The sequence below is a fragment of the Siphateles boraxobius genome, unplaced genomic scaffold, assembly GCF_051911475.1.
Source record: "Siphateles boraxobius isolate OS27281-9 unplaced genomic scaffold, OSU_SipBor_1 33, whole genome shotgun sequence".
In the NCBI taxonomy this organism is placed as follows: Eukaryota; Metazoa; Chordata; class Actinopteri; order Cypriniformes; family Leuciscidae; genus Siphateles; species Siphateles boraxobius.
In genome coordinates this window covers 3,499,352-3,522,897 of record NW_027508953.1, presented here as the reverse complement: position 1 = coordinate 3,522,897, position 23,546 = coordinate 3,499,352, and the positions used below count along the sequence as shown (strand labels likewise).

Genomic DNA, 23,546 nt, shown 5'->3' with positions numbered 1-23,546 from the left:
TCTTTTTTCTTCTTTTGAAATGTATTGTGTACTGAAATTTTGCAATTTAAAATAATGAAATAAAGTGTACATTTCAACCTGTCGTGTCTAAAACGCAGCCTAAGATTGCACGGATGGTCTCTAACAGCTCAGCTTCAGAGTTTAACAGAAAACTGAAGATTATATGCATGCAAAACACCACAATGTAGGCTACTGAAAAAATATATTTCTGCCCGTGCATTAAACATGTATCCTTGAGAATATCACAGTTAGGACTTGGACAGCATTATTTCTTCCTTTCTGCATTCAGTGTTTTTTTTTTTTAAACATTTTCTAAAGTGTCTTCAAGTTCTGTTTTCGCTGGAGGGCGTAGCGGCCTACTTCGAGCACTGTGTATATCATCAATACAGATGAATGTCATTAAATAATCATGTAACTGAAACTCAGAGTCCTCGTCCTTCTCACCACCCTCTGTATAGACTGATCAGCTCCCTTTCCTGAAGTTCTAAGATGGTCTGGTGCTCAATCCCTTCACTGTGTCTACCAGTGCGTCTGAAACTCTTGGGCATGTTTTTGAAATAGTGGTGCCAAGTGCCTTTACCGTTTGCGCCAAAGCCAAACACACTGAACTAAGCACAGAAAAACCCATCAGCAGAAGTACCTGACATTAGTACACAGCACACAAACCGCAGACAGTAAGCCACACGAGCTTTGTGAATGCTAAAACTTTACCTCATCACAGATGTGCAGGGCGAACATCAGCACAAGGAAACCCGTGGATGGATAAGATCTTCGAGACTTAATGTGGAGCCACGCAGTGTGCACATAATGCATGAAAGCAGGGTGTACAACCATCACCTGGAAGTACGAGAGGAACGTTAGTGAAGAACAAAAAGAAACTTTGATGTTGTAGCCTTTACAAGCTACTTCAGAATCTACAATGCCCTAAAAGTCTGACAATATCTGATTACTTTCTTTCCCCCCCCCCTTTGAAATCCGCTGTAAAAGTATGAAAAAGAACAACATATACTGCACATTTGTGGTCTGTTTTCCCCAATTTAATTTACAATATATTCCATTAATAATTCACTGGAATGCACAAAGAATCTATCGTTATTCTTCACAAATCCTCACGTCTCTTTCCAGGTTTGTTTTCACAGGTAAATGCAATTTATAATCTGTCAAAATGACTGAAATCACTTTGAATTAGTATCACGTAATTCTAAAGATAATGAAGCATTTTTGATTAAGGCAACATAAGTTACATAATACAGATATATATTAGCCTACTACAGTGAAATTTAACGAAAGACTCGCACTTTTGGGGTTATTTGGTCTGTTGAAAGCACCTTGTTGATGCTTTTATACTTTTAAATTTCCTTTTAATATTCGATAGTTGAAGTGTGAGTAGATTAATGTCATCTCATTGTGACACTTTTTTAACCTATTGCGTTCATAGAGCGAGTGAGCCTTTCGCTAATTGTTTACAGCTTAACGGAAGTCACACCCAAAATTCGCGCAAAGCGTCATGGGGCGTATGAGTAAGGTGGATAGTGTTTTATTTACGATAAAACCTGACCGCTCACCCAACGTTCTATGTACACAACACCCCTAGCAACCACTCTCAGCAACGTAAAAATGCATTAAACCACTCATTGATATTGTTTATTAAAGCTAAAATAGAGTAGAGTATTGTGAGAGAGATCGAGTAGACGAGTGTACCCCATTTACTTCCATAGTATTTAGGGTCCATCAACTGTCTGGTTACCGACATTCTTCAAAATACCTTCTTTTGTGTTCAGCAGAAGAAAGAAATTCATACAGGTTTGAAACAACTTGAGGGAAGTTAAAAAACTTTTAGGTTTACAAAACTAAAGCCAGTTACAGTAAAAGCAGCTGAGTGGGAGAGAACTACATGGCGAAGAAGAGACAATGAGAGCTATGCGCAAATGAATAGATAGACCTCAGGGCCAAATTAACATAAGGGCTAGACGGGGCAGAAGCCTCACAGCATGAGCAAGGAGGGCGCCTGTGATTGGCAATAATAGACCTAGATTGACTAGCACATGAACTTTGATGACACCTGTTTGAATTGCACTTTCAAGTGGATATTAATATTTTATTTATCAGTAAAATGGCAGCAATTAAACCAAACACACCTGCTGCATTCCTGTATTTCTGCACCAAAGTTCCACACCTCATTCCATTACATACAAACAAATGACCAAGGGTAGCTTTTGAAACAATATGATAAACAATAGCATGCGTGACTGTGTTGATGCTCCTCCAAAAACTAAAATAATGTGGAAAGACCTGAATTGTCAAGTCATTGACTGTGTTTTTATCTTTTTTCTTCTTTTGAAATGTATTGTGTACTGAAATTTTGCAATTTAAAATAATGAAATAAAGTGTACATTTCAACCTGTCGTGTCTAAAACGCAGCCTGAGATTGCATGGATGGTCTCTAACAGCTCAGCTTCAGAGTTTAACAGAAAACTGAAGATTATATGCATGCAAAACACCACAATGTAGGCTACTGAAAAAATATATATATTTCTGCCCGTGCATTAAACATGTATCCTTGAGAATATCACAGTTAGGACTTGGACAGCATTATTTCTTCCTTTCTGCATTCAGTGTTTTTTTTTTTACATTTTCTAAAGTGTCTTCAAGTTCTGTTTTCGCTGGAGGGCGTAGCGGCCTACTTCGAGCACTGTGTATATCATCAATACAGATGAATGTCATTAAATAATCATGTAACTGAAACTCAGAGTCCTTTTCCTTCTCACCACCCTCTGTATAGACTGATCAGCTCCCTTTCCTGAAGTTCTAAGATGGTCTGGTGCTCAATCCCTCCACTGTGTCTACCAGTGCGTCAGAAACTCTTGGGCATGTTTTCGAAATAGTGGTGCCAAGTGCCTTTACTTTTTGTGCCAAAGCCAAACACACTGACCTAAGCACAGAGAAACACATCAGCAGAAGTACCTGACATTAGTACACAGCACACAAACCGCAGACAGTAAGCCACACAAGCTTTGTGAATGCTAAAACTTTACCTCATCACAGATGTGCAGGGCGAACATCAGCACAAGGAAACCCGTGGATGGATAAGATCCTCGAGACTTAATGTGGAGCCACGCAGTGTGCACATAATGCATGAAAGCAGGGTGTACAACCATCACCTGGAAGTACGAGAGGAACGTTAGCGAAGAACAAAAATGAACTTTGATGTTGTAGCCTTTACAAGCTACTTCAGAATCTACAATGCACTAAAAGTCTGACAAGATCTGGGACTCAAAACCAGATAATGAACAAATCATTTTATGATTCAAACCGATTTTAAACAAAGAAATGTTACAATAGTTGTGTCTTCTTCCAAAGTTGCAAATTTAACTGAACTAATTAATTGCATAAAACATTTGTGCATAAAACAGTGTATCCATCTCATGTGTTCAAAAGAACAAAATTTTCCCTTCCTGGCAAATTGGTGCAAAATATCTAATAAAAATGGAAGTTGCAGCAATCTGTGACTTTTTCCCATTACATCATAAATGTGTTGTGTCTCAGAGCATGCAGTCGAAACGCAATACATGCTGTCATGTTATCTTGCGTTCAGACACCTGGTGTTTGGGAATTCAATCTTCTGGGAGGGAATTAAACCAAGTCCTTCTGATGACAAACTTTTGGCATTTCGGAATTACTAAACCAACATTAATATACTCGGCAATGAATTTGGTCTACTGGTTAGTCCAGTTATGCAATCACATCCTCTGTTGAGGCAAAGTCACCTGAGCTTTTTGTTGCAAATCAAGGTATTTATTTGTTTCCATCGTAGTTTATGTCTTCTTACAGAATAAAAATGTATCTGCCTCAATTGAGCGCATACATTTTTTATGCACATTTGTAGAATTTATGCGTATCTTGGCGTTTCCATCCAGCATTCTTTCAAGGGATATCACAAAATGCGCAAAAAAAATACAGTAGGGCATGGAAACATAGCTAATGTCAAATGAAGTGTTTATAGCAGAAGTCCTCAACCCTCTTCCTAGAGGCCCACTGCCCTGCAACCTAGTTTATAGTAAACCTGCAGATCCTGAAAAGCTTGAGCTAGTTCAGAAGTGTTGACATAGGGTTGGAGCGAAACTCCATGGCATGCATTGTACAATTTTCTCAAGCCTAAAGTAGTCTAGTAGTCAAGAGCAAATATGCCTCTCAGGTGGAGTTTGAGACAAAGCGTACAACTATAATGAGCAATTATATCAATTCAAATTTCTTTAAATTAACTATTTTCTGTTGAATGGTTTACCGTTTTCGTTGGTTTATTGTAAGCATAAAATATAGATACTGTGTGATCTTACTTTGTCCTTGTTGGCTTGTAGCTTGTCTATAACCTTAAATCGTGTTCTGTTGAGTAATACAGAAATAGAAAAAAGGGTCAAAGTCAAAACAATCCAAGAAATAATTGATGACAAAATAAATGTACATAAGTCCAGTGTAGTTAACTTGAGTATCTTAATCAGAATACTTTTTCAAGTAACTAGTACAATAACGCATTACTTTTAAAATGTTCAACAAAATATCTGAGTTACTTTTTCAAACAAGTAAAGCAAGTTACTTTGTTTTCCCATTCATTGACTGACAGCTCTCATGTCCTCATGTTGAGACAAATAATCGAAGCGCAGAGGCGTTTTTACAGTGAAAAACAAAACTTGGAGATATTGCTGGTACAACAACAATTTATTGTTATTTATTAACAACATAGATGTATTTAAACAAGTTTTGTGTGTGTGTGTGTGTGTGTGTGTTTGTTGGGGCAGAGCTGACTGCTACCAACCACGTCCATAGGTGGCGGATAATGGACAACCCTTCAGATATGAAGGTACGCTACGAAATAAGCTGGGGGCTCCGTGTGGTGGTCCCCAGTCGAATAAGTAGCCGTGGACCAACAGCGGAGGTCTATCAGGTATGGAGGGACTAGTTGATTGGCATCACTAGATCCGCTGTTAAAACTCCATTTATGCCAATGATACACCTCGACATGGCGAGTTCAGTCCGCCATTATCTAAGACTGCTGCCCCCACTGCCCTGAGGGTTGTCTTCCGTGAGCATTTCATCTCCTCAAGACAAGGCCGCGTTGGGGACACGCGAGAGGCAGGCTCAACAAAGGACAGAGACCTGGAAGCCCCCTGCAATTCCACCGTCCATCCGGTTGTCTAGAGTTCACCTCCTGCCACTGGAAAATGGATTTTGGAGTGAAGCTGTGGAGATAGGGTCTGCGCACCCCTCTCTTCACATTAAATCCATTCTTTGCGCATGCTGTCACTTCACCGTACAAGTCCTTCGGCGACAGGGCAAATGCGACGGGGGCAGGTCTTGGATCAGACTGGCAGCCTCTAGCCTGAGCCCTGCACGGAGGCGGCACAAACGTGATGGTCGCTGTGTGGACGGGTTGGAACAGCGTCCACCTTCGGCAGCTTCTTGTGCGACTGAGCAGCCCTCTTTAGGGTCCGCACTGCTCACCCCCTGCCGGGGGGAGGGTCTAGAAAAGGTGACCCAAACATTGCCTGTTCCCTACACTCCTGGGCGGCCCACCGCAGTCGCCAAGGCATCCCATTACGCGGTCGAAAATATGAATATAGTTCTAAACAGAATGGAACTGACAGACCCCGCAGACGCACTGCCCTGGTTGCGAGCGACCTTAAAAAGTACAATATTGACATTGCAGCTTTGAGTGAGACCCGGCTCGCAGGAGAGGACTCCCTAATAGAAGTCGGGCAAGGATACACCTTCTTCTGGAAGGGTCTTCCAGAAGATACCTGCCGTCTAAATGGAGTAGGTTTTGCTATCAAGAGCAGACTGCTCCTGAACATTCCAGAGTTTCCTGTGGGAATCAGTGAGCGGCTGATGACTTGGCGCATTCCTTGTGCAAAGGGTCGCAATGCAAAATTGCTAAGTGCTTATGCGCCAACTCTGGATGCTGAAGAAAGCATCAAAGACGTTTTCTACGAGTCTCTCGACGCAGCTCTCCTTAAAGTTCCTCACACTGATAAACTTGTGCTTATGGGAGACTTCAATGCCAGAGTAGGCTCCAACAACATGCTCTGGTCTGGGGTAATTGGGAAACATGGATTAGGCAACATAAACAGGAATGGTCTGCGACTCCTTTCCCTCTGCTCTGAGCACAAACTGGTCATAACGAACACAATTTTCCAAATGAAAAACAATTATAAAGCATCATGGATGCACCCCAGATCCAAACACTGGCACCTACTCGACTACATAATTACCAGGTGTAGTGATCTTTTTCCTTGTAGAAAAGTTAGAAGCTCAGACCAGGAGACGGTGGAGGTTTTCCAAGCAGAAGTTCTTTATTGCTTGTCGGTAGCTGCAGTCATTCCAACATCGTCTAACTAAGGGAACTTTACATTATAGTTTATATACATTTCAAGGGGGAGGGATTACATATAGGTGTAGACTTCTCTGAAACAAAGCAAATGTAAATAAGGTATACAGATTGTGGAACCTGCTCAGCATGAGACACGAGTACAGGAAAGGCATAGACTTCTCGTACTGAGATGAGAACTCCAAGACAAACAGTCTCAGTAATAAAATAGCAGATGTTCAAACTTGCTCAGCATGAGTTCCACCCGGTGAGACACGAGAACAGGAAAGGCCTAGCCTTCTCGTACTGAGATGGGACAGTCAGGAATATGATGCTGGGAACCTCTACCGTTTGCTGGCCTCATCATTTATAAACTTTACTATTGTATTGGAAATCTAAATTAAACATTTAAATAAAATTTGGAATCCTACACAGGCAACAAGATCTACATGAAATCTCCATTACCCGAGCAATGCGTGGTGCGGAGTACTGGACAGATCATCGGCTGATCAGATCCAAGATACACCTAAAGGTCCGACCCCAACACACTAGGCATCAACCCTCAAGGCGGCTCAACTTCCGAGCCCTTAAATCCCCTGATGGCACTGCTACATACCGTCGCTGCTTGGCTAATAACCTTTCCTCTGTTTTCATTCATCCCCTACACAATACAGCGGAAAGCGTATAGGGGTAATTTTAGCTCAGCCATACAACAAGCCGCTACTCACACAATTGGTTTCACTTCTAAGCGTCACCAGGACTGGTTTGAAGATAGCTGCCCCCAAATATTGGTTCTTCTGGAGGAGAAGCGTAAAGCCTTCACTGCTCACCTCTCCAATCCACAATCTCCCTCTTTGCGCTCACACTGGAGTAATATCCGTGCTGAGGTGCAACACCGGCTTCGCATAATGGAGAATGATTGGTGGCTTAGGAAAGCCCATGAAATCCAAGGCTATGCGGACACCAACAACTCTCAAGCCTTCTACGATGCAATAAAATCACTGTATGGACCCCAAAAACGTAGAATCACCCCTATCAGATCTGCAGATGGTAGAATTCTGCATAAGGACAAACAAGAAATTTTTGTGCGTTGGGCTGAGCATTTTAACACCCTTCTCAATCAAAATAATCCGACCGACCCCACTGTTCTGCAGCGCCTCCCAATGCTTCCACTTGTACATGAGCTTGATGACTCACCCGAGTTCTCAGAAGTCCTCACAGCAGTACGAAGCCTCAAGGACATTAAGTCTGCTGGTCCTAATGGAATCCCTGCAGAAGCTCTAAAGAAAGGCGGGTACCTGCTCACCAAAACCCTCCACCAACTTATCCAGATAGTATGGGCACAAAAAACTGTTCCTCAAGGCTGGAAAGACTCACACATTGTTACCATTCACAAGAAAAAAGGTGACAAGTCCATCTGTGGTAACAGTCGTGGCATATCCCTGCTCTCTGTGGCAGGGAAAGTATTAACGAGGGTCATGCTGTCCCGTCTTACCAAGAACATCACAGAAAGGATCCTTCCTGAGTCACAGTGCGGCTTCAGGAAGAATCGCTCCACCTCCGACATGATCTTTGTCCTGTGCCAAATGCAAGAGAAGGCCAGAGAACAGAACAAAGGCCTGTTCATTGCCTTCATCGACCTGGCAAAGGCTTTTGACACCATTGACCGTCAAGTCCTTTGGGTCATTCTGGAGAAGTTTGGGGTGCCACCAAGATTTCTGTACAATCTACAACAGTTTCAATTTGGCATGCAGGCTTGTGTGACTGTGGGTACATCTCAATCTCCCTCCTTTCCTGTGCAGGTAGGAGTAAAACAGGGGTGTGTACTGGCGCCAGTGATCTTCAACCTCTTCCTGGCAGCAGTCGCCCTCCACTCCCACAATTCCCTCAGCCCCGATGAAGGTGTTTGCCTGCAGTTTCGTCTGGACAGGAACCTCTTTGACCTTCGCCGCCTGCAAGCCATTACCAAGTGCACTACTCTCACAATTCATGAACTGCAATATGCCGATGACTGTGCCCTCCTAGCCCACAGCCCTACCGCAATGCAGCACACACTGGATGTTGTATGCGCAATCTGTCAAGCTTGTGGCCTACAAGTTAACATTCAAAAGACAAAGATCATTGTTCAGACCATGGTCCCTCCCCCACACCGTCTGAATTCTATATTCATGGTTCACCAGTAAAGGTTGTTCAGCACTTCAGCTACCTTGGAAGCATTTTAACACCCACCTGCCTCATAGACAGGGAGATCCAGGGACGCATTAATCTCGCCTCCTCTGCCTTTGGCAGACTTCGAGCTTGAGTCTTTGGTAATAAAGATCTCCGTACTTTCACCAAAGCGGCCGTTTACCAGGCAGTCTGCGTTTCCACCCTGCTGTTTGGTGCAGAAGCATGGACTCCCTACCGCAGGCATATTCGGTGTCTTGAGGGTTTTCATATCAGATGTTTGCAACATATACTAGGTGTCACATGGAAAGACAAAATCTCCCACACGGACATCCTCCAGCGCACCAACTCCAGCTGCATGGAGGCAATCCTTGCTAAGCGGCAACTGCGATGGATCGGACACGTTATCCGCATGCCCTCTCACCACTTTCCCCGGCAAGTCCTTTATGGACAGATACATGCAGCCAACAGGAGACCTGGGGGTCAGAAGCGTCGATACAAGGATCATCTCAAGGAGACCCTGAAAAGCTGTGGCATCAGCCCTGGAGTTCTGGAAACAAAAGCTGACAACCGTCAGGCATGGAGTTCTGCATGTGATGTGGGGGCCCAACAGATCGAATTAAAGCGTGCTCAACATAGTACCGAGCTACATCAGCGCAGACTTAAACGCGCACAGCCACAACTATATCCACACCCAGACTCAGCATTCACTTGTCCTTACTGCAGTAGGACATGTGGCTCTCTGATTGGGCTTCACAGTCACCTTCAATGGCACCGCCGTCAGCAGCAGTTGCACCAACGCTCCAATAATGCATCCTAGAAGTGACGTCATCTTCGAAATCGATGGACAGCATAAGAAGAAGTGTGCGTGTGGTTGTGTGTGTGTGTGTGTGTGTGTGTGTGTCTGTGTGTGTGAGTGTGTGTAAACATGATGGTTATTGTAGTTTTAGACTAAATAAACAAATATTTTGTGCAAGTGAGATGAATAAAAATTCATCTTACTTGCACAAAAAAAGATTCAATATTCATTATGCAGAATCAGAATACTATGCAGACCTCTAATAACTAAATATGTTAAATAAAACATACATTTTTATGCATTTAATCTCACTTTATTGACCAATGTACTTGCTTCTGTCCTTCAATGATTCAGTTAAACCATAAGCAAAAATGAATATAGATTTTTAGTGTTTTAGTGTTGAACTTTTTTTCTCCTATTCTTCCCTTATCCAGAACAGCAGCAGCTGAAAGGTTTGTTTGTTTGTTTGTTTGCTTTTCTCTACTCTACACGCGTGAATTTGCATTTCCTTCAGCATGATGCTTTTTATTTAACTTTTGGTGTGAAAGGGCCTTTACATTTGCCCAAAAATATAACTTTTTTGTTAAAAACAAGCCTACCCCTTGTGAAAAAAAGTAACGCAAAAGTAACGTGACGCATTACTTTTCTAAAAATGTAAGTAACGCAATTAGTATTACCATAGTACAAAATAATGTATTGCAATAATGTTTAAATTGTAAATTACTTACACATTAGTGTATAAAACAATTTGTTGTACTGCATTTATGCTGAAGCGAGAGCGAGAAGCAGCGCCGTTTTAACCGAAAGCTCCTTAATGGCAATAGAAGCTAAGGGCTCAAAAGGCGGTCGTGACAATGCGTCCAAGACCAAAGCTAAATCCCACGGCGGCACCGAAGGCGGCCGCGCAGGGCGTAATCTCCAAGCTCCCTTGAGGAACCATGTCACTGACGCATGTCTGCCGATAGACTGTCCGTCAACATAGGGGTGAAACGCTGCGATAGCGGCAACATATACCTTCAGAGTGGATGGAAGGCTCCCTTCATCCATCCTGTGCTGAAGAAAGCGCATCCCGCACGCTCAGCGACCCTGCAGCGGCCACACATGAAGGCTCCACAATCCGGCTGTGATGCCAGATCGTTCCGCTCGCCTGAGACAGCAGGTCCTTCCTGAGCGGAATCTCCCATGGCTGCCCTGCCAGTAACTCCACCAAATCTGCGAACCAAGGCTGATTCGGCCAGTTCGGGGCTACCAGAGTCACCAACGCCTTCTCCTCCCTGATTTTGCACAACACCATGGGCAAGATTTTTACCGGAGGAAAAGCATAGAGAGGTCCTTTCGGCCACCGCGCAGTTAGCGCGTCCATCTCCCGAGGGGAACGGGACAGCGAAAAGAACATCTGACAATGCGTGTTCTCGCTCGTCGCAAAGAGGTCAACCTCCGCCCTGCCGAAACGATTCCATATCAGCTGAACCGTCCCGGGGTGAAGCCTCGCGAGAGCGAGGTGAGAGCATATCCGCCCCGCAATTTAGAACACCGGGGATGTGCGCCGCTCTCACCGAGAGGAAAAACCGGTCCGCCCACAGCAGAAGGGATACCGCCTGCTTGAATAGGGCTCTGGAATGTACACCGCCTTGACGATTTATGTACGAGACCACGGAAGTGTTGTCGGTCCAAATCAACACATGTTGCTGCTCCAGCCGAGACCGGAAAGTTTGAGAGCTAGAGAGACCGCACTCGGGGGAATGCGCGTTTTCAGCCAGTGTTGAAGCGGTCTCATATGCAGCAGCCCCAGATGACACACTGAAGAAGCCGCTGCCATCCGTCCCAAAAGCCTCTGAAATTCCTTCAGTGGGACGAGCTTGCCAGGTCTGAAGAGACTGAGAGAAGAGCTCAGAGCCTCCGCTCGCTCAGGGGAGAGGCGCGCTCTCATTCTCACCGAATCCAAGCAAGTGGAAGTCTGAAAGTGGAAGTCTGCCTCGGTGTGAGCACACTTTTCTGGAAGTTCACCCTCAAACCGAGCGTCTCCAAGTGACGAAGGAGGACTTCCACATGGCTGACCAGCGTTTCTTTCGACTGCGCGAGAACCAGCCAGTCGTCCAGATAATTCAAAACGCGCATCTCGCTCGATCTGAGGGGTGAAAGTGACGCATCTATGCATTTTGAAAACGTTCGAGGAGCGAGGGCTAGCCCAAACGGAAGCCCCGTGTATTGGTACACCGAATTCTCGAACGCAAACCTCAGGAATCGCCTGTGACGCTTTACTATCTGGATATGAAAGTAAGCGTCCTTTAAATCCACCGAAGCGAACCGATCCCCTGGGCGAATTTGCACCAGGATTTGCTTCAGAGTAGTCATCCTGAAGGCGCGCTTGTAAACGCTCTGTTGACGGGTCTCAGATCCAGTATAGGACGGAGACCCCCTCCTTTCTTCGGCACTACGAAGTAGCGGCTGTAGAACCCGCTCTCCCGCTCGCTCGGGGGAACCGGTTCTATCGCTTCTCTCTCGAGCAGGCTGCACACTTCCTGCCTCAGTACGTGAGCGCTTTGGGGCAAAGTTAATGACTGAATTACGCCGCGAAAGCGGGGTGGCCTGCGTTTGAACTGAAGTGTGTACCCGTGCCGAATTACATTCAACACCCACGGCGAAATGCCCGGAATAGCTTCCCACGCTGTCAGGGAATGACTGAGTGTGGGCCGAATTAAACCTGCGGTCATCGCCGCTATGTGAGGGCTGGGAATGGACACCTCGCGCTTCCCGCGAGGTGCCTTTATAGTTAATGACCGTGACTCTGCGCTTCTTGAAGGCAGGGCGGGTAACACAGTGTGTGGTGCAAGAGGAGAAAAAAGCTCTGTTTGTGAAGAAGTAATTTGCTTTATTTTTGAACAACATACAATATTCACAACATAACTGCACGTGTCGCTTGCAGAACGTTGAGGGACCACATGCTCTCGAGGGCGTCGCTTGGACGCGGGGCCATCCTGCCGCTCTCCTCTCCTCTTGCCGGAGCGGTCAGGACGACTGCTTGGGTCTCGCCGGGGACGTGGTGGGCTTCCTGCGCGGGCTCCTCTGAGCCGGCCTCTTGTTTCCGGCTCCATGCCACTGTCTGCTTCAGCCCTTACGGGCATCCGGTCCCGGGTGGGGCGCTGACTGACGCATGCGGCATTGGCGCCCTCCGAGGAATCACGTGGCTCATCAAAATATAACGATATTCGAAAAAGCTATTTTATGATCCTAACCCAACTTTGAGAATAGATTAACGGCGATATTTTTTTATCGCCCGATAAGAGTCTCACGTTAACGCAGCACGTTAACGCTGATAACAGCCCACCACTATAAAAAATATATATGTTTGACCATTATCTCACCGTTTAATAGTTCTATCAGTAAGAGCACTAGTGACCCACTGCATATCCAGTGTTTTGAAGGGCAACAACACCAGGTGGGTGGTGTTGTCCAGATGAGTGGCAGTTTCTGGGTACATGATGCGGTGGGTGGTCTTGGATCCCACATCTTTCTCATAACCTTCAACTGGTGCCTTATTCATTCTGAGGGAGATAGAACTATAATATTAAAGTAAGTGGGCCTATGTCCATTTTAAAATTTTGATTCAGTTTTTTTTTTCTCTACTAGAGGTTTTCATGCTTTATTTCCATATTTCGCAGCTGCAGCAGCTCTCTTCCCAGTCTGTCTGAAATGCTCTGTTTAATTCCTGTCACTATGAAGCCTCTCCTTTCTGAAAACCACAATGTGCGTCAGCTGAACCAGTGTGTTGTGATTGGTCAATTGCTGTAGGTGAAAACACACCCCTTGCAACTCAATCAGGCCTTGTTTCCCCCCTTTTTTGGTATGCCTTTGGCGGGAATTATTTAAATAAGGAATTTTGCTGTGTGTAAGTTCCCAGAAGAAAACTCAAAACTACAATGGAGGAATTTCAGGGATTTCAGAAACAGTGCGCCCTTTGGAGAGACTTTGTGCTTTGTAACTTTGCATCCTTTTTCATGTTCAAACAGCAACAATACACACCAAAGAAAGTTGAGATTAAAAAAAAAGCATAACAGGACACCTTTTAAAAAAAGAGAGTTTACCTCATTACAAAATCATGATTGTCTATAAGAGGACCATAGAATGATCCTACAAGGTTCCCAGAGTTCCCCACCACAGCACAGGTTCGGCAGCGAGACGGACCAGCGTCTCTGTAGTGTTCCCCTCCAGGAATGATCGAGAACAGCTGCTGAATCACTTGAGAATAACTAGCTTTGCTCTTAGACTGTAGAGACTGTGGGTGGATAAAAAACAAATCTAATGTCACAGTGACACAGGAAAGTGCACTTCTACAATCAGCATGAAATTATAATCAAATAAAAATCAGCATAAAGAAGAATAGATTTGAAAATCACCAAGAATAATTTATATAAACTAGCACCAATGATTAGTTAAAAGACATTACAACTTTACAAAATATATTTCTATTTAAAAAAAAGCTGTTCCCCTTCAGGGACTACCGCTGCGTGTAATCGCAGTGGGAAAGCCCTCCAGCGTAACGCGTCTGAAGCATGAATGAAATCAGTCAAAGGAGAGATGGAGCGTCATAGCGAGTGACGTCATCGACCAGGAAGCTATAACTATCCCCTGAGCCCACAATACGCCAGCTTTTTGTTACTTCAGCAAGCTCTGTGTGTGTATGAAATCTAGCGATTGTGTTTGTCTGTTTAGACAGGAGTTTCTCACTATATATATATATATATATATATATATATATAAAAAAACCAATATGAGTGTCAAAGTGACGAGCGAGCAATATAGAAAGTGTGTTTCCCCCTATACACGATACATCACGGGTGGGGATACACATCAGCTGTGTGTTGCTTGTTTGGGATTGCAGCATGCCCAGTCGGCTCTCGAGGGGGTCGATTGTGAGCATTGCGAGCGTTTTCCCTTGAGAACTCTGCGCTCGCGGCGATCGCTCTTCGAGGAGAGTGGTTTGCTGCGAGCTCCCCGAGGCTCGGGTCCCGCTTCTGTTGAGGCAGAGCGGCGGCGCTTGTCTTGGGGCTCGCAGATGGATCTCACTGGCGACGCAGATGGATCTCACTGGCTCCGCCCTATCTCAGCTATCTCCAGCGAGATCTAGTGCCTCTCACCCGGCTCTGGAAGCACGCGCTGCGGCGGTTACTTCTGCCCGGGTCGAGGCACATGATGTCGAACTTAGATTATCCAGTTCTGAGGAGCTCGATTTCAAAAGTTTTGCATCAGAAGAAACTGACTCGTCACTCCAGCATACTGCTGAAGAGGGGCTGATAGATGTGTTATCTCGGGCTGTAAAAAAAAAAAAAAATCGAGAAAAAAAAAAGTGGCCAACTGATAGGCAGGAGTCTAGAAATGAAAGCAAATTAGATGATAGACTTCTGTCTGCACGTCCTCTGCCTTCTCGCCGGTGCTTACCATTCTTCCCAGATCTTCACTCTGAGGTTTCTAAGACCTGGGTTAGACCTGTTTCAAATAGAATTTATACTAACCAGTCTAATGCTTATGGAAACTTTTTTGGTGCAAAAGCTTCAGGGTACCTGACCATGCCGAAGGCAGCGGAGATGCTCTCCAGCTATCTCTCTCCTGCTTCGTCATCTTCACTTAAAGCACCGGCTCTGCCCTCTAAGCCACTAAAAAATACTTCTGTGTTAGTGGGGAAGGCTTTCTCGGCGGCGGGTTAGGCGGCTGCATGTCTACACACTATGGCCATTATGCAGGCTTATCAGGCTGACCTGCTTAAAGATGCTTGTGGGGGGGTGAAATTTCTGTGGATCTGATTAATGAGCTCAGGCAGATTACTGATCTCACTCTCCGGGCCACCAAGGAGACCGCTAAATCTATCGGCCGGTCTATGGCATGGCCACAGAGAGACACTTGTGGTTGAGTCAGACCTCTATGAAGGAGAAAGATAAGACTCTCCTTTTAAATGCTCCAGTTTCGCCAGTGACTGGCCAGACGTCGGTTTTGCAAACGCTGCTATGGCGGCCACGTATACTTTGAGCGTGGATGGGGTTCTGCCCTTATCCAGCAGCTCCTGAATGAAGGAGAGCACTTCCGTAACCCCGCAGTCTGCGGGTGAAAAGCCCTGAGCTTGACACCAGGCAGAGAACACTGACCACTTTGAGGAATAGAGCCGTCTAGTAGACGGGGCTCTAGCCTGCGTGATTGTATTTAACACTCCCTCTGGGAGGTTAGCGGGTACCCATTGATGGCCCATGCATGTAGGGACCATAATTCAGGGTGACGATACCAAATCGAGCCCTTTGCCTGAGAGAGGAGGTCTCTCCTCACCGGTATCGGCCACGGGGCAGTGCTGATCCGCCGCATTAGGACTGGGAACCAATTCTGGTTTGTCCAGAGCGGACCCACGAGTACCACTGGGCATCCGTTTTCCCTGATTCGTTCCAGCACTTGAGGCTGGAGTGAGACGGGGGGAAAAGCATATAGGGGGCAGCGGGGCCATACGTGGGCCAGCGCATCCCTTCTCTTGGAGAAAAAGTTCGGACAGTGAGCGCTTTCTTGGGACGCGAACAGGTCCACCTGCGCTCTGCCGTATGTCTCCCACAGCAGTTGGATCGTCTGCAGGTGCAGCGACCATTCCCCTGCTGGGACATTGTTTCTGGACAGACGGTCTGGTCCCAGATTCAGGTGACCAGGCACTTGCGCTGCTTTCAGTGAAAGCAGGTTGTGCTGAGCCCAGACCAGGAGGCGTTCCGTCAGCCTGTAAAGGTTTCGGGACCTGACGCCACCCTGGTGATTTATGTATGCCACCACTGACATGATGTCCGACCGGACTAAGACGTGGCGGCCTTTTATCAGGGGACAAAAGCACCATAGCGCGTTGTCGACTGCCAGCATTTCTAGACAGTTTATGCGTAGGAGCTTTTCCCGTTCTGACCACTGGCCGAAGAACAGTCTGCCCTCGAGCAGCGCTCCCCATCCCGAGGTGGAGGCGTCCGTGGACACCACCGTCACACTCGAGGGAGTCCCCAGACTCATGCCTGACTGATACCAGTCGGCTATTTTCCAAGGTTCCAGAGCCGAAACGCATTTCATGTCGACCCTGAGGCGAAACAGACGAGAGGTCCATGCCCGGGGTGGAACTCGCACTTTCAGCCATAACTGCAGTGGGCGTATGCGAAGCAGGCCCAGCTGGAGTACTGAAGATGCCGAGGCAATGAGGCCCAGCATTTTCTGAAACCTTTTGAGCGGGACTATAGACCCGCGGCGAAAGGATTTCGCTGCGCGCTGAAGGTCCAGTTCTCACTCTGGCGACAGACGTGCTGTCATAGACAGCGAGTCCCGCACTGTTCCCAGAAAAGAGATTATCTGGCTGGGAAACAGCGAACTCTTCGCCCAATTGACTGTGAGACCCAGATTCTCGAGATGCTCGAGTAATGTGGTTCTGTGTTCTATGAGCTCTGAATGTGATCGAGCTAGAATCAGCCAATCGTCCAAGTAGTTCAAAACTCGCATGCCCTGAAGTCTCAGGGGTAAGAGGGCCGCGTCCATGCACTTCGTAAATGTACGGGGTGCTAGGAATAGGCTAAACGGTAGGACTGTGTATTGATATGCCTGGCCCTCGAAGGCGAATCTCAATAATCGCCTGTGACGTGATGCTATTTGTATTTGGAAATAGGCGTTTTTCAGATCTATTGACATAAACCAGTCTCCCTGGCGCACTTGCGTGAGGATTTTCCTGGTTGTCAGCATTCTGAACTGGCGCTTCATAAGCACTCTGTTCAGCTGTCGCAGATCTAGAATGGGTCTGAGACCCCCGTCTTTTTCGGTACCAGAAAATATCTGCTGTATAGCCCCCTTCGCTCTGAGCCTGAGATAAAGGTTCTATGGCCCCTTTGCTCAGCAGTTTCGCTATTTCGGCTCGAAGTAGATGAGATGAGGTAAATGTTGTTTACAGTGGTTTCGACTCGCACCGTGTAACGGCAGGGACGTCGAGCTAACTGTAGCGAATAGCCTCTTTCTATAGTGTTCAACACCCATTCTGATACCCCGGGAAGCTTTGCCCACGCATCTGCGTGAATAGCTAGGGGTAGAATGAAATCCGGGCTCTGGCCTGCGGCTGCAGAGCTTCGGTGTGCTGAGACATAAACACTGTGTTTATAGTGTGCGAGGCGGGAGGCGCGCCGATCACGGCGGGCAACCTGGTCGCGCTCAAATTCTCTATGACAGGTTGTGGAGAGAGAGCGAGCGGGACAAACCCCATGAGGTTGAGCATGTCTGTGAAGGAATGTGGGCGCGGGACGGCGGGCACATTCACTGCACTGAGAACACATTCGGCTTGTTCTGACCGAATGTGTGTCTGTTTCGTTTTTACAGAAAACGAGGGACATGCATCGTGTAGTGTTATTGGGCACTGTGTCGTGGGCACATTCACTACATCTTTGCACAATCGACATGAGTCGATTTTATTTGTGCTAGCCCTGAACTGTGGCGGGCTGCGTCTGTGTGAAGGAATGGGCACTGAGACGTGGGCATTCTTACAACACTCATAACACCATCGGCCGTGGCCGGAATACCAGAAAATACACTCTTTTGGGATTTATCTGGGTCGCCGTAAAAATGGCATTTGTGTGCAGGCAAGCGGGCTGTGGTGCCGGCTTGTTTACTGCGAAATACACTGGAACAGTCACATTGTTTGGAACTGAACGAGCGAGAAGTTTCCGTGGAGTCTGGCCGCGGCGAGACTAAATTTTATCTGCTGCGAGACCTGGGATTGAACACGGGTCTCCCGTGCAAAGGCTTTGGGTTTCACCACTGAGCCACAGGGGGAAACGACAAAAGCTTAAAGCTGCAGTCCGTAACTTTTTTGAGTTAAAGATATCCAAAATAATAATAATAAAAAACATAATCATCCAGTGTTCAAAAATATCTGCTTACCTTTTCTTGATTCAAAACGGTTAGCTTGTAATAATGCTTTTAATTCCAGTGGTACTGGTGGGTTTCCACGGGAAATTCGAGCATGTCTTTACGTCACATGCGTGCACATGAAGAAGGAGTCCCGGCAAGCAGGCTATATTGCGTGTGATCATGTTGGAGGTGGACATTTTAGCCTTTTCTCATAGCACAATAATAAAAATTATGGCGGATCTAGAAAGGAATCGACAATCACCAGTGACAACTGTAGATTCAACAGTTGTAAAACCAAAAGGAATTCGGACTTCTGAGTGGGTAGAGAAAAAAAGAGACTGCAACCGTGCCCTCGCGAAAACAAGAATAAACATCGGCAGGGCTTTAGAAAGGTGGCGTGAACTCTGTGACTTGAAGGGGTTCAAAATGGACGCAGAAACGGCTTTTTTCTGCTGGACAGGTAAGACATTTCAATAGTTCGTGTAACGGCAGCACACTTGTTCTCTTAATTCACGCAGTTACGGAGTTTCCTTTGTTGTTGCTTTTTGTGAATTATGAATTATTTTGTGCTAGCTATGAGAGGGAGTAATTCACGTCTACTCCAAGAAAACAAAATCCGCCTCCTCCGTTGTCAAGCATTGGAGCTGAATCAGATCGGTAAAGTGAAAATTTAATTGTCGTAAGATGTCGGAAGAGTTATATTATGTAAAACACATTTATGCATAACAGTGATTCAGTTCATAAACCTTTTATTTCATAGCACAATCATTGTTAATTGTTTGTACATGTTAACTGCTCTAGCATGTAATCAGCTGTTTCCATCAAATGACATTTTTGCTACTGTGTAATTGACAACTTTTGTATTACTCATACAGAGAAAGTGTTTTCTCTGACCCTGGAATTGATTTTTTGCAAAAAGAACATGATGAAGAAGAGGCATTGCAAGCAAGGTGTGTACATTATCACTAGTATTTTATTTTTATTTTATTTGCTGATTATCCACAGTATGTATAGGCTAAGTGTGTTTGTCTTTAGTGTATATTCTGATGTGATGCATTCAGCCTGTGCCCCTGATGTAATCAACATTTGTCTGTAAAATGAATGTCCCAAACAGTCAATACACAGTCCATCTATTCTTTCCATTGTATGTTCTCCAATCGGAGTCCTGTTTTTTATTTTATTATATTACTATTATTACCAAATGTATAGTCTTTTTACTCATGACTTAAAAACTATACTGAACTGAAGGCTATGTTACATGACTATCTTCAATAAGCTGTCTTCCTCTGAAATTTGGTCCAACACATGATTGTTATGTAGGCTATTAGAAGCTAGAATTTGTTTTTGTTTTTTTAAATTCTGATGATCCACTCCATGAGTGCTCCGCTAAATTCCAAAAAATCTAACAAGTGTAATTTAATTGTTTCATTACAGCTTTACATCTATGCTAATTAGCGAGAAGTCGTTGCAAATGGATGACAATCAAGCAAATGTCCTGATGAACACTGTGTAAGTAAAACCATAGTTTATGGTACTATATATTTAGCAGATAGTTATTTACCAATACTCACAGTCAGTCCTGTCAATTAATCTTTTACAAAGTATAGATTGGGATAATGAAATGGATATGCCACCAAAACATGGGGATGACTATGATGTTGATGCCAGTTCAGATGAGGAATATGTGCCACCTTTATGTGTGCGGTATGTTTTTTTTTATTATTTATTAATTTAAAACAAAAATGTGATATATTTATTTCAGTTTGATATAGGAAATGCTCAAAGTTGTGATTGTGTTAATTTTATTTTATTTTTGTTTTTTTCCAGATTGAAAGGTTCACAAAGTATTCCTTTCAACATTGATGAGTTCCCTGTGATTGGGCTTGATGAAACTGTGCATGACGAAGTGGATTGTACCGAGTCTGTTGATGAGCCCTTCACCGAGCATGAACAAATTATTTGCTAAGATGACCTTGTGGGGAAGCATGCTTCCATTGTCTATGATGACAATTTGAAACTGCTTGCAAATTTTCTTCAGTTACCATTGAATGCATGTACTTTCAAAGAACACACCCTAAATAAAAAATGTGATGCCCCTCCACCCTTCACATTGAAACTAACATCAAGAGGAACTGCTACAGTCTTACAATGGGTAATACTGCTGGTTATTGTCTTGTAACTCATAATTCACAGAGTACAGGTAGTTTAAAGAATTTAGGATAGATGTTTGACAATTTTAAGTTAAAACACAGTTCTCAATGTTTTTTTAGTTCTGTTCCAGAGGTCACAATGTTTGGACATGGAATTCACAACCAAAATTCAAATATGGCTTGCAAGGAGGGGATTTCATGCTGGCAAGCAACATCTTGCTTTCTGGCAACAACTAGGGCAAGATAAAACTTCTTTTCCAGTTCATGAACATGGGCATTGTTGCCAAAAATGGCATTGTTGCCATTGTTTTTATTGTTAAATTCAATAAAAAAGTATTGAATACTGCATAAATGCTGTAAAGGAATTCTGGACCATTAAGAGAGCTGAGGTGATTCAGCGCCATCAGTCCAAAGATGAGGCTGTGATCCTAGGTAAGTCTTAACCTTTGTTGATTTTTTTTACATTGTTGATACATTACAATCACTATTTTACTTTTTATTGTCTTAATCATGTGTGTGTACAAATTACAGCTGATGGAAGAAAGGACTCTCCAGGTAATAATAATAAAAAAAATTATATATAATATATATGTATATGTGTGTGTGTGTGTGTGTGTGTGTGTTGTTGTTGTTGTTTTTTGCCCACATACTGCTTACAAAAAATGTGTGTGGTGGTTGAATGTAGCATGCCTAAATGTCTGCTTCCTGGACACTGTGCACAGTACTGCACTTATACCACTATGGAAAATGACTCAAAGGACAAAGTTCATGTGGTAACAATAGATAAAAGAGAGACCCAGAGAAACTCTGTTATTATGGAAAAAGAGGCTTTTATTCAGACTGTTGACCATCTTTCTACAGAACTGAATCTGAAGGAGATAGTTACAGATGCACACAGGCAGATATCTGCTTTGATGGGTAAGCAATGTCTACCATTTGTAATACATAACGCTATAAAATTTATTTAAATCTGAGGTGTCCAAACACAGTCCTGGAGGGCCAATGTCCTGCAGAGTTTAGCTGCAACCTCAATTAACCACACTTCTGAACCAGCTTATAAATATCTAACTAGGCACACTAGAAACTTCCAGGCAGGTGTTTTGGAGCTATTTGGAGTTAAACACTGCAAGACCATGGACCTCCAGGACAGAGTTTTGATACTTGTTCTGAAGGCAAATTTTGTTAATATTACATACTGTTATTATGTGATGTGTGCAGACCCAGTGAAAGGCAGATACAAGGATAATGGGATTGTACATTCTCTGGACATGTGGCATGGAGCGAAGAACCTTGCAAAAAGACTACATGCTGTAATTGTTGCAGTGCTGTGTATGTTCTTTAGTCACATTGTTGTTCACAAAACGGGTTACTAAAGTGCCTTTTTATTTTATTTTATGTAGGCTGGGATGATAGCTGGCCAGCACATAATTTTAATCTGGATAAAAGACATCGTAAACCATTTCTGATTTTGTTGTAAAGCAGCAGATAATAGAGAACATTTCATGGTAGGACATATGTTATTTTTTTTCCCCTCTTCATAATAGTATTAGTATTAGTTAGTATGAATGACGGTATTTTTTTTAGGGTCTTTGGACTGGTGTGCTTCATCATGTGATTAACAAGCATACATGGGCATTTGGACAATGTCAACATGGCAGTGTCGATTCTTACCACAGTAAGGATTGGATGAAACCTGGCTCTGTTGCACATGAGGCCTTGTCCAGGATTGTACTTGATGCAAGATGGCTTAAAGGAATTGATAAGTATCTTAGATTCAGGTAATTATGTACTTATGTATCATTTTGCAATAAGTTTGTCTATTATGAACTTTATCTTCTTCACAGTCGTTTATTTATTCTTAAAGGTCAGTAGATAATCTATGTTTGTGTTTTATATGTAACTACAGGACAACTGCTGATCTAGAGTCATTTCAAAAACAAATTTGATGTACGCCAGCAAGAGATTTGCATTTTCGCCACCTGTCTATGAGGCCAGAACCTTACTTGCTGCGCTGGACTAAAATCATCACAATCAACGTCCAGTATTGGTGAATGCAGAGGGCAAAAAATGTGAGTAATCTTCAATGGTAAAAGGTCTATAATAGATGTATTGTGGTCTATAACAGGTCAATATGATCTTTTGATTTAACTCTGCCTTCATGTCTTAGGTACAGGAGGCTGTACAACAAAAAATCTAAAAGGTGGTGTGTTTATGCATTAAAAACAAACAAAGACTACATGTACATCCCAGAACTGCAGAGGGCAACAAAATGTGAGTAATCTTCAATGGTAAAAGGTCTATAACAGGTCAATATGATCTTTTGATATAACTCTGCCTTCATGTCTTAGGTACAGGAGGCTGTACAACAAAAAATCTAAAAGGTGGTGTGTTTATGCATTAAAAACAAACAAAGACTACATGTACATCCTAGAACTGCAGAGGCCTATTGTTAGGAAAAGACTAGATTCTGCGTCAGGATTGTCAAGAAAGTGGACATTGAAGCCTGATGACCCCAGAGCCCTGGGCAACTTACCAGCCGTTCCTCCACCACCAACTGCAGAGTTAGTTCGAGGGCAACTTCACAGAGGAGATGTAAGTAAGACAGAATTACATAAATTCCTTACAATATGTGTATGTTGAATATGAACAACATTTACTGTGTTAATGTCTTGCAGGATCTTGCATGATTTACTCAAAGCTGTAATCACCTATTATAAAACAAAGTTTTCAAGGTAAACATGACTAATATGACATTTATTTATATTATGTAATATCATTGATTTGTTTTCTAACTTTTTTTCTTTTTCTTTCTAGCTTATATCCGTGGAGGTTTTCTGTTATATTCTACTACTGGAGTTACATAGTTATACTGATGTTTGTGTACAGGACATTTGGATCTCACCAAGAGTGTAACATATGTAGTTTGAACAGTGTTTATGAAGATGTCAGTATTACAAATAGTACAAAAAATCTGCCTATTTTGAAGGGCAGTTTGTATCAGCCTGATTTGGTCAGTGTAATAAAAAGACTTGATAAGGACCTCAAGATTTATTTATTTTATTTATTATAGCCTCTTGAAACATGTAAACAAGTACACATTAACAACTATAGTTGTAATCCTATAAAAAAAAGATAATATTGAATACAAATAAAAATAATTTTAGTTTTCTAATAACTT

At 43.8% G+C, this 23,546-nt stretch overlaps 1 protein-coding gene and 3 long non-coding RNA genes across 4 annotated transcripts; 3 read left to right on the top strand and 1 right to left on the bottom strand.

Moving 5' to 3' along the window:
• Positions 1 to 2,764: 2,764 nt before the first annotated feature.
• LOC143701470 (CMP-N-acetylneuraminate-beta-galactosamide-alpha-2,3-sialyltransferase 2-like) lies at positions 2,765 to 14,768 on the bottom strand. The gene is made up of 6 exons (XM_077194803.1): positions 14,739 to 14,768; positions 13,412 to 13,602; positions 12,692 to 12,871; positions 4,338 to 4,383; positions 3,036 to 3,161; positions 2,765 to 2,932 (listed from the first exon to the last, which is right to left on the bottom strand). The coding sequence occupies exons 1-6, from the start codon at positions 14,766 to 14,768 to the stop codon at positions 2,855 to 2,857; spliced, it is 651 nt and encodes a 216-aa protein (XP_077050918.1). The 3' UTR covers positions 2,765 to 2,854.
• Positions 14,769 to 19,819: 5,051 nt separating this feature from the next.
• LOC143701626 (uncharacterized) lies at positions 19,820 to 20,800 on the top strand. The gene is made up of 3 exons (XR_013190144.1): positions 19,820 to 19,922; positions 20,046 to 20,370; positions 20,489 to 20,800. It is a non-coding gene; the product is annotated as an uncharacterized LOC143701626 (long non-coding RNA).
• Positions 20,801 to 21,150: 350 nt separating this feature from the next.
• LOC143701624 (uncharacterized) lies at positions 21,151 to 22,050 on the top strand. Its single transcript, XR_013190142.1, has 4 exons — positions 21,151 to 21,286; positions 21,587 to 21,678; positions 21,769 to 21,873; positions 21,953 to 22,050. It is a non-coding gene; the product is annotated as an uncharacterized LOC143701624 (long non-coding RNA).
• A 666-nt stretch (positions 22,051 to 22,716) lies between these two features.
• Positions 22,717 to 23,233, top strand: LOC143701627 (uncharacterized). Its single transcript, XR_013190145.1, has 3 exons — positions 22,717 to 22,960; positions 23,044 to 23,100; positions 23,183 to 23,233. It is a non-coding gene; the product is annotated as an uncharacterized LOC143701627 (long non-coding RNA).
• The last annotated feature ends 313 nt before the right edge of the window (positions 23,234 to 23,546 follow it).

Excerpts from the sequence above, each read along its gene's own strand:
- LOC143701470 (XM_077194803.1), bottom strand. The coding sequence starts at position 14,768 with ATGGTAAGCACCGGCGAGAAGGCAGAGGAC. Across the intron at positions 4,384-12,691 it reads ACTGATAGAACTATTAAACG|AACACGATTTAAGGTTATAG; the intron begins GTGAGATAATGG and ends ATTACTCAACAG. Across the intron at positions 3,162-4,337 it reads TACAAGCCAACAAGGACAAA|GTGATGGTTGTACACCCTGC; the intron begins GTAAGATCACAC and ends TCGTACTTCCAG.